Below are 10,819 nucleotides of genomic sequence, written 5' to 3'. Positions count from 1 at the left end.
GAGCAAGAGGCAAAGTTGGGCAGACAAACAGCCATGCCTCATCCTGGACTGTTTCAGATCTGGGCCATCATTGGCTTCTGCTCACTCTTGGGGAGCTTTCTTACCTTAATCTTTCCTGGAAATCCCCCTGTAGGCTGGCTAAGGGTTTGCCTGTGCTTCTTCTACATCCTTCACGTTGTAAGTCCAAACTAATCATGAGAACTTTTCGGCTCCAAGTGTGGCCTCTGCATACAGAGTTCTAGGTTATCAGGTGTCCCCCTCTGGATTTGAAAGCATGGCTTTCTGCCTTCGGCCTCCAGCTCTGTGCTGGAAGGGCGTTGCCTGTTGTCATTCTGATACTGGTTCCTTATATGAAGCCATTCCTTGTCCATCTCCCTCTTTCCCTCTCATTCCCTTTCCTGGAGGCTTTTAGAATCTTCTCTTTGTCCCTGTGTTCTAAAAAATCATAATGATGAAATAGACTCTTTGGTGTGGATTTGTTTCATTCAGCAAAATGGAAGGGTACCCTGAGACATGGGCAAAGACATCTACTGGGTTGGGCATCCATCTTTAGAGACAGCCATGGCCATCCTCCAGCCAGGCCCCCTCCCAAAGGACAAAGACTCCAGGACAGCTCCAAACAGGCCATGACAGTGAGCAATGTATATACACGGAGCCTGGGATCTATGCCATATCAACACTGGTTTCTAGGGCCTGTGCTGGCATCTTCTCTAGGTCTGTACTCTAGAGAGTGACAAATAACCCCCTATTGCTTTTCCTCTGTCATATAGGGTTTTAAGGACTGGATGTTTATAGAAGACATGACCACAGCAAGTTGTATAGAGTTAGGGTACCCAGATACATGCACATGGGTGCCCCATAATGTGGCCAGATTCAGGAGTTGGAGGAGAGAAGACTGGATACAGAGCTCTTAACCTACCCCTCATGTGGAACAGAGCTGCAAGGAATATTCATGCTTTCTGTGTGTCTCCATCTCTATCTCTTTCTGCCTCTGTGTCTCGGTGTCTGTCTGTCTTTCTCTGTCTCTCTGTCTCTGTCTCTCTCTCTGTCTCTGTCTCTGTGTGTGTATGTGTGTGTGTGTAGATATGAAGTTTGCACTGGTGTCTTGATTCACTCTCCACCTTAGTTTTATTTATTTATTTAAGCCTTTTTCCACTTGGTCATATGGGTATGAGTGTTTCTACATGTATGTCCGTACACCAAGTACATGCCAGGCAATCCTGGGAGCAGGAAGGGAGGATCAGATCCCCTGGAACTGGAGTTTGAGTTGTGAACCTCCATGTGGGTGCTAGGATTATGATCCTGGGTCCTCCGAAAGAGCAGACAATATTCCTAGCCACCTAGCCATCTCTCCAGGCCCTCAATGATTTAAGTTTGAGACACTATCTCACTATGTAGCCCTAGATGGCCCAGAACTTAATATATAGACCAGGCTAGCCTACCTCTAGAGATCCACCTACCTCTGTCTCCTGAGTATTGGGATTAAAGGTGTGTGACATCACCTTAGTTTGCCACACTGTATTTTGGCATAGGATTTCCAACTGAGCCTGGAATTAATAAATTTGCCAAGACTAGCTGGCCAACCAGTTCTGGTCCCCACTATTTCCCCAGAGCTAGGCTTACAGATAGGTGCCATTCAGCCTGGTCTTTTCATGGGTACTGGAAATTTGAACTCAGACCCCCATGCTTGTACATCAATCACTTTATTGCCAGCTGTCTATCCCCTCAGTCTGGAGCCTGAACGTCTTCTGTGGAGTCTGGATCTCTAGGGAGTTACAAAGGTTCACACATCAAGGTAAGGGGATGGCATATATTTATTGATAATGGCTAGATTAATTTATATTTTAAGCATATTTATTATCATTGCACATAGTCTGATCTAGGATCCGCTAAATGGTGGGGGTGGGCTTGGGACTGAGTGAGTGTCCTCGCATCTGAAATGTATCATCTGTTTATTATATTGAGTCTCACTCTGTGCCCACAAAGGCCTGGGACTTACTATGTAAACCAGGCTGATTTCCAACTCTCATCAGTCCTCCTGCCTCTGTCTCCTGAATATTGGGATGGTTGCAGACATGGCTCACTGTGCCTGGCCTGTTTAACTCTTTGTTACAAGGCAATGATACTGACATATGCTCAGAGTTTCGTAGCCATCATTATAATCTGTTTTAAAGACAGGGTCTCATATAGCCTAGGCTAGTCTCAAATTTCCTATGTAGTCAAGTCTGTCCTTAATCCCCTGGTATTTTTTTTTCCCTTGGTTTTTTCGAGACAAGGTTTCTCTGTGTAGCCCTGGCTGTCCTGGAACTCACTTTGTAGACCAGGCTAGCCTTGAACTCAGAAATCTGCCTGCCTCTGCCTCCCGAGTGCTAGGATTAAAGGCGTGCGCCACCACGCCTGGCCAGACCCCTGGTATTCTTGATGATCTGGTATTCTCTGCCTTGAGAGTGTACAAGGGTTGTGGGAACATATATTTTCATTTTCCTCGTTATATTTTTAGGAATGGAATTTGTGGGTTACATAGAAATTCAATACTTAACTTTTTTTTAAAGATAGGGTCTCATGTAGTACAGGCCTTGAATTTGCTGTGTTACTGAAATCCCAGGTACTGGGGCTGCAGGCATGGGCTACCACACTCAGTGCTAAACCTTTTAAGAAACTTCAGACTGGGTTCCACAGAGACTGTACAGTTAGTTTCCCTTCCCACCAATGAAGTACGAAAATTCCAGTTTCTTTTGGCCTTTGTCAACCTTGTTTCACTGTTTATTTTGAGTGTGGTCATCCTAAGGGTTGGGAAGTATTAGCTCTCTGTGGTTTTGATTTGCATTTCTATGACAACTGGTATTCTTTTATTTTTATAGCCTACTTGAAATGTCTATTTGGAACCATCTCTTTCTGATCTAGGTCAGCAGCCATCCAGTTGTGAGGCCACATGTGGCACACGCAGCCAGCTTCTTACCTAAGGATGGAGATTTGAACTTGCCTCCCCGTGATTGCACATCAAGTGCTCTTACCCACTGAGATATCTCCTCAGCCCTACTTTTTCTCTTAGTTAGAGTGTATAGGCCTATATGTTGATGGGGTTATTAAAAATGAAGCAAGAATTAATAAAACTGAAGATAAAGAGCCAATAAAGACAATAAAAACAAAATTTTGTTTTTGTTTTATAGCAAGTAAAATAAGACAGAATAAAACCCTCTAGAAAGACTGAGAAATGGTCCAAAATAGAAAAAAAATAAAAAATACAATTATAAACAATTCAACAGCAGATAAAATAGAGGTACTAAAGATATCATGGGAACACTTCTGTAATAGTACTTCAATGTAACTTTATTTATTATATGTATATGAGCACTTGCCCCATGTGTAGAGGTCAGAGGACAACTTGATGGATTTGCTCATTCCTTCTGTCTTTATGTGGCTGGATGGAGCTGACACAGGCTTGCATGACAATCACCTTGATTGCTGAGTTAGTCTGTAGACGCTGTAACCCAGCAATGCTTTTAAAAAGAGATGACTAGAGACTGGCCATGTGGCTCAGTGATAGAGCACTTGCTAAGCATGCGAAAAGCCCTGGCTTTCGTCCCAGCATTGCCACAAACAAAACAAACACAGCAACTTTGAAAAAATGACTTAATACACATATGCACCTATAACCATAAGCATATCTCATTCATTAGTTAAGTTCCACTCTGTAAGATATGATACATATACATACACATACTACCGTAATAACACAAAGCCAAATATGAAGCATATGTCTTCAGGGTGAGCAGTACTGGATATTCAGGAGAATATTACATTGTATCATATAAAAACTATTACAGAAAAAAAAATTCTAGGGAAAGCGAATGCTGTTAGTTGGTGAGACAGGGGCAATTTGAACAGAGGAAATTACAGGCCAGGCTTCTCGGGAGGAGTCCTAAATAAATATTAACAAACCAGACCCAGCAGTATATTAAAATGATAACAGAAAGACAAACTCACAATCAAATTACAGTCATATAAGGCTTTATCCCATGAATAAGATGCAGGTTGTGATGTTGTCTCCCAGTGAGCCTCATGGTATTGGTAAACTGAGGAGAAAATGCAGGGGTCAGCTCAAGTTCAGGAGAGCTACAGAAAACTCAGCATTCATTTTGATAGTTGTTTTTGTTTTAGTTTCTTGAGACAAGGCCTTGTTTGGTCCAGGCTGGCTTTGAACTCCCTTGTATAGCTGAGGGTAAGCTTGAACACCTGATCTTGCTGCTACCAGCTCTTGAGGATTGGGATTGTAGACTTGCACCAGCACACCTGGCTCTTTGCCACTTTTGTTTAGTTTCAATTTTTTCAGACAGGGTTTCTCTGTGTAGCCCTGTCTGTCCTGGATCTCACTCTGCAGACCAGGCTGACTTCAAACTCAGAGATCCACCTGCCTCTGCCCCCCGAGTGCTTGCATTAATGGCATACGCCACCACTTGGCTCTGACATTCTGTTTCAACTTTGTATTACGTCCTGTGTGTGTGTGTGTGTGTGTGTGTGTGTGTGTGTGTGTGTGCATTTACAGGTGTGTATGTGGGGGACAGAGAGGACACTGGTGAGAGTTGGCTTTCTCCTTCTACTGTGTGGGTCCCAGGGATCATCAGGCTTTGGTAGCAAGCCCCTCTACCCACTGAGTCAGTTTGATGTCCCTTCAACATTCTTTGATAACTCTCAGTAAACCAAAGTCAGAAGGGAGACCTCCCCTACCCTGAGAAACTGGCTCTGGACTGGAACCTCGATGACTGTGTCACCATCTGACCTCACTCTTCCCTCCCAGCTGCTTCTCTGTCCCCTTTCCCTCAGGGAACAGCAGCTACGGCCTTCTATGTACTCAGGTTAAAATGTGCTACTGACCTGACACCTGCCTCTTGTTCTTATTCATCTGTTCAGCTACTCTGTGTGTGTACCACCATGATCCCGGCCATGACAATCATGCAGGAAACCTCTGAAACTGTAAGCCAGACCCATTAAATGCTTTCCTTTATAAGAGTTGCCTTGATAATGGTGTCTCTTCACAGCAATAGAACATGGCTAAGACAGAGTCTCTGTCTAAGAAATGAGAGGAGGAAATCTATACAGGAAGGAAAGGACTGAGCCCTGTAGCATCCCAGCATCCTGAGCTCAGAATGAAGGCGAAACATTATCAGAGGAGCCTGAGCTGGAGGGATGAGAAAAGCTAGGCCTTCAAGAACGAAGCAGTCATTCTGTGGGAGACTGCTCATGGGTTGGCTGAAAGGCTGAGGGAAGAAGGCTCTGTTGGGAAAGCACTTGCAGCCCAAGCAGGAGGACCTGAGTTCAGTCCCAGCATCCACATAAAATTTGGATGCTGGCCAGGAAGCATCCAATATCCTCTTGGCTTTGCCCCTCCAGAGTTTGGTTTACCAACGCCCCTGAGATGCACAGATATAGCTTTTATGTGCATTGCACCTGTGTACATGCCTGGAGAGTCCAGGGGTCAATGTCAGTACCTCCTAAGTCATTCTTCATTTTCCTTTTGAGGCATGATCGCTCCCTGCTCTGATTCAGTGAGCAATGCACCTGCACCGACAAGTGTACCCATGCATTAAATTAGAAACAACCGATTAGATGTTTAACTATTGCAATCTGTGGACTCCGATGCCCTTACCAAGTGCAGTTTTTAGTGAAACACTGAGAATGGAATTCTATCTAGAAAAATGTGGACTTTCTACATCTTACCATGTTGGATCCTGAAAGAGCACAGTGGCCTTACCAAGGTGAGGCAGGAATAGAATTTTCAACCCTGCAGTAGATGATATTCGTGGGGTTCACACTGGGGAAGGAGAGGCTGAGGAGAGAGAAGACCCATGGAGCTCAAAGGGTGAGAGATTCCATTAATCAGTGACTGAGAGCCAGTTCTTCCTGGGTGGAATGGGATGCTCCCAGTCTTCTCAGAGAGTGACTTCTCTCACCAAGAGGACTGAGTGCTCGGGCCTGGAAGAAGAGCTACATAGAGCAATGCCAGCCACACTGGAATGACAGCCCTGCTGGGATAGACTATGACACTACTTTGACACTTGGCATCTAATTAACATGCAAGCCTTAGAAGTCTTAGAACTATACCCCAAAGCAGGTGCCAGAAAGCTTTTCCTATAAAGGCAGATATTAAACACTTTAAGGTTTTTGGATAATTTGTTCTCTGTTAAAATTTCTCAGCTCTGTTGTAGTATGAAAACAGCCATAGACATTCATAATGAACTTGTGTGTCCACACTCTAATACAACAGAAACAAATACAACTTTTGACTGCTGTGAGCAGACACCATGACCAAGGCAACTCTTATAAAGGACAACATTTAATTGGAACTGGCTTACAGGTTCAGAGGTTCAGTCCATTATCATCAAGGTAGGAGTATTGCAGTATCCTGGCAGGGATGGTGCAGGAGGAGACTGGCTTCCAGGCAGCTAGGAAGAGGGTCTTAAAGCCCACGCCCACAGTGACATACTTCCTCCAACAAGGCCACACCTACTCTAACAAGGCCACACCTCCTAATAGTGCCACTCCTTGTGCCAAGCATACCCAGTTATGCATAGATTTGTGATTTTTCCAATCCTTGCCCTAGAATAAGTTATATTTTGTTTTGTATTTTGAAGCATTTTCTCACTATGAAGATACAGTTCACCATGTCTGGAAGGCAAGACAGCAGGAACATGAGGGAGCTGCTCACACTGCATCTGCAGTCAGGAAGCCAAGAGAGAGAGCAGGGAATGCTGGTCCTCAGCTACCTCGCTCCTCTTTCCACTTGTTCAGCACAAGATCCCAGCCCATGAGATGCTGCCACTCATGTTCGGGGTAGGTCTTCCCTCTTCCATTAAACCTATCTGAAAATTTCTTCATAGACATATCAATAAGTGTGTGAAACCAAATCAAGTCAGGTTGACAATGATGATTAACCTTTATAAGTATACCCCTTGTCAATTTGACACACAAATATATAATTTTTAATTTTTTTATTTTGTATGCATGTGTGTTCCACTGTGCACATGTGGCGGTCAGTGGACAATTTTCAGGAATTGGCTCTTTCCTACCCCTATGTGGATCCCAGAGATCTAACTCACATCATCAGGGTTGGCAAGTAGGTACCTGTACCACCGAGCAATCTCACATATATCACTTTTAATCTTGGCCCCTATATGCTCATAGACATCTTATAATGCAAAATACATTCGTTCCAATTTAAAAACTCCCAATAGAGGGCTGGAGAGATGGCTCAGCCGTTAATAACACTGGTTGTAGGCAGGAGAGATGGCTCAGTGGTTAAAAGCACTGACTGCTCTTCCAGAGGACCCAGGTTCAATCTCCAGCACTTACATGCTAGCTTATAACTGTCTGTAACCCTTGCACCGGGAGATCTGACACCAACGCACATGAAATAAAATTTCTTATTAAAAAAAAAAGAAGAACACTGTTTGCACTTGTAGAAGGACCCTGGTTCAGTTCTAGTACCACATGGTGGCTCACAACTGACTGTAACTCCTGTTCCAGTGGACCCAACACCCTCTCCTGGGCCTTTATGCATGTGGTACAAATACATACATATATGCAAAACACTCACACATGTAAAAATATAAGAATAAAAAATCTTTAAAATATTCTCCCCAATAGTTGTTTCTTCCCCATTTTCTACTCTTCTGTCTTTTATTTTAATTTTACTACTCTTTAAGAGAAGTCTATTTATTTATTTGGGTTTTTGTTTGTTTATTTGTTTGTTTTTTTCAGGGCAGGGTTTCTTTGTGTAATTCTGGCTGTCCTGGAACTCATGGCTAAGAGGTTTGTTTTATTTGTAATTATGAGTGTGTATGTGTATATGTGGTGTATAGGAGAGGGTGTTGGGTCCCCTGGAGCTTGAGTTATGGGCTGTTGTGAACCATCTGATATGGGTACTGGGAACTGAACTCAGGTTCTCTGGAAGAGCTGCAAGCACTCTTAAGCTCTGATCCATCTCTCCAAAGTCACTCATCCTTTAAAAAAAAGATGGAGACTCCTATAGATCTGGCTGGTCTTGAAGTTGCTCTGTAGCTGAGAGTGACTTGGAAATTCTGGTCCCATTGCCTCTATCTCCCAGTGCCGGGGTGGTGGAAATGTGCCACTCTGCCCTGCTTTCTGTGCTGTCGATAGACTGAACCCTGGGCTAGGCAAGTCCTCTAGCCATGAGCTGCATCCCTCCAGCCTCACCCCTGGTTTTTATTATTTTTTTTATGATTTATTTATTTTTGTTTTATATGCACTGGTGTTTTGCCTGCATGTATATCTGTGGGAGAGTGTTGGATCCGTTGGAACTAGACTTATAGACAGTTGTGAGCTGCCGTGTAGGTGCTGGGAATTGAACTCAGGACCTCTGGGTTGCTCTGAGAGTAACTAGTGTGTTAACTGCTGAGCTATCTTCATAGTGCCAACCTCTGTTTGTTTGTTTGTTTATTTAATAGCTCAGGCTGGTTTCAAACTTGCTGTGTCATCAAAGATGACCTTGAATCCCCAATCTTTGGGCTTTTACCTCTGGAGGAGCCATAACATCTACCCCTTCTCCGAGGGTCCCAATGACAGAGGCACAGTCTTACCAGAGTTCATGCTGGAGGAAGCAATGAGTTTATTGAGCTTCCTTACAGAGCATAAGTGAGGGGTTACTTGCAAGGCTTTGAGGAGTCCTCCCACAGTAGCCAGTCAAATGGAGTCTTCCTTCCCTAGTCTTCCTCAACCTATTATTTCAGCTCCTCCCCAAGGCCACATGAATTTAAGTTAGAATAGCACACACCAGGTGTGGTAGGGAGAGACTGGGTACTCAGATGTGGATCTCCTAAGCCTCCTCACCCTCCATGAGGGCCTCTATGGCCTCTGGGGCCTTCTCCGAGATTCTGACACTGCTATGCTGGCCCTAGCTTTTTTGGAAACCTGTTGGGAGCTTTCTTCTTCCTATTACTCTTGCATTACCATGCCTGACTGCCACATGGGCAATGCTGAAAAGTTATGCTGCCATCTTGAGATGTTGTCTGACCCTATTCTTCCACAGCTCTTAGTGGCTGTGTATTCCTTAGTACTCCTTAGTGGCTGATGCTGGGAAAGAAATACTTATCTGTGTGACTATTTACAAGCTGGGAACATGCTCAGTAACATTCTTAGTCGACTCTCTCTCCTTTGATGGGTGGACTCTGGACCTCAAGGAACCTTTCTGATTGGCTCACAGCAAACTATGAGTGTTCTCCCAAATTCTGCTGACCTCTTTAATAGTTGCATTCATTTTCTTTACACCCATTTGTCTTCTTTCAGACTTACTCACAAGGCTTTGCTCCCCAAATTATACATTTCCATGTCTTTCTGTTCCTTTTCACTATAGAACTATCTAAGAGCAGTGAGCAGCAACTATGCCATGGTCTAGATTTAACACTGTCTTGAAATTTCTTTTGCAGTTCATGGGGTCATCCACACATTTAATCCTGGCTCTTGAGGGATGAGGGCGTAGAGGCAGGACGATCAGGATCATCCTCAACAGCTCTATGAATTCAGCTATGTACCTAACCTGAGGATTCAGGTCTTCAGATGGCACAAACAGGAAGACGGGTAGAAATATGGGCACACTGTAGATTCATAAGCAACTACATTGTGGGAAACCTGTGAAAATTGTGTCTTGGTGGTTCTAGTTTACTCATTAATATAGTAAAACTGTGGGCTGAAAGTAAGAAAGGGGAAGGAGATGCTGGAGGCTTCAGCTGAGGAGACTGAATGACCATGCACTTATAGGATTGCCCAGCAGTCTGAATGGCCCGCTGCAGATGTGTGACTATTGGTGATAAGGGTACTAGTCAGCTCCTCCACTCCCCTTGAGACAGGGTCCTGCTATGTAGCTGAAGACAATCTGGAAATCACTATGTAGCCAAGGCTCACAGGGATCCTCCTGCCTCACCTTCCCAACTGTTGGGATTACAGGAGTATACTGCCATACTTGACAATGAGCAATATCATTTTTCTCAGTGCTCAGGTGAAAAGTAGCCAAATTTAGCTCCAGTGTGGTTCTGCCAAGCTAGTATAATCACATGAGTGAGGGAGAAGTTGAGTCTATGAGCAGACCAGTGTTTGTCATAGCAGACAATGAAATTTAAACTTATCAAGAAGGGAAAAGATTAAAAATTAGGGAACTGGAGATTCTTAGACAGTCAAAGTATTGTTGAGGCCAGGATGCTGTAGGCAACAAACTGAGGAGATCAAAGATGGATTCCATGTCTCCACTCTGGGCTTCCCATTTTCCCACCGTAAGCTTATTTTTTCTATTCTATTCTATTCTATTCTATTGTATACTATTCTATTTTATATCTATTTTATTGCTCAGTCTATAATCCTGAACAATAAAGACTGTTTAAAAACAAGAGCCAGATGTGGTAGCACACACTTATAATCCTAGCAATTAGAAGGCAGAGGCAGGAGGATTGTGAGCCTAAAGTCAGACTCGGTTACACAGTGAGACTATGTGTGTGTGTGTGTGTGTGAGAGAGAGAGAGAGAAGAGGAAGGGGTGGAGAGAGGGAGAAACAATACACCTCAGAGGGAGGGAGAGAGGGGGAGATAGAAACACCTCAATAGACATTCAAGAGATTCTATATTAAATGATTAGTGAGATAAGAACTAATAATTAAATTTGTTGGATTGGCTGGAGATGTCCAAATCCCAACAGGGGAAAAATATGAAGCTTTTTTGAAAGACAAAAGAAAAATTAAAAAATGCTTAGTGATGTTTGTGAGTAAAAAGATTTAGATTTTCTCTTCTCTTTTTTTTTTTTTTTTTTTTTTTTT

The 10,819-nt window shown here is 43.5% G+C and overlaps 1 protein-coding gene across 2 annotated transcripts; it reads left to right on the top strand.

The window, feature by feature from the left end:
- Positions 1-489: 489 nt before the first annotated feature.
- LOC110311949 lies at positions 490-9,708 on the top strand. 2 transcript variants are annotated; one of them, XM_021185529.1, is made up of 4 exons: positions 490-714; positions 1,730-1,795; positions 6,633-6,831; positions 9,444-9,708. In XM_021185529.1, exons 1-4 carry the CDS (start codon positions 627-629, stop codon positions 9,466-9,468), a joined length of 378 nt encoding a protein of 125 aa, XP_021041188.1. In that variant the 5' UTR covers positions 490-626; the 3' UTR covers positions 9,469-9,708. The 2 variants fall into 2 exon arrangements, 1 of the variants encoding a protein (XP_021041188.1); XR_002380011.2 differs by lacking the exon at positions 9,444-9,708 and having other exon boundaries at positions 497-714; positions 1,714-1,795; positions 6,633-6,850.
- The last annotated feature ends 1,111 nt before the right edge of the window (positions 9,709-10,819 follow it).

Source organism: Mus caroli, chromosome 16 (genome assembly GCF_900094665.2).
Source record: "Mus caroli chromosome 16, CAROLI_EIJ_v1.1, whole genome shotgun sequence".
Lineage (NCBI taxonomy): Eukaryota > Metazoa > Chordata > Mammalia > Rodentia > Muridae > Mus > Mus caroli.
Note: the sequence above shows the minus strand (reverse complement) of the source record. Positions and strands in the feature narration are given on the sequence as shown.

What these genes read in the sequence shown, in the direction of transcription:
- LOC110311949 (XM_021185529.1), top strand. Translation starts at nt 627, where the DNA reads ATGACAGTGAGCAATGTATATACACGGAGCCTGGGATCTATGCCATAT. An exon ending in TGTGCTGGCATCTTCTCTAG is followed by an intron (nt 715 to 1,729) that starts GTCTGTACTCTA and finishes CTATCCCCTCAG; the next exon opens with TCTGGAGCCTGAACGTCTTC. An exon ending in TGCTGCCACTCATGTTCGGG is followed by an intron (nt 6,832 to 9,443) that starts GTAGGTCTTCCC and finishes TTTCTTTTGCAG; the next exon opens with TTCATGGGGTCATCCACACA.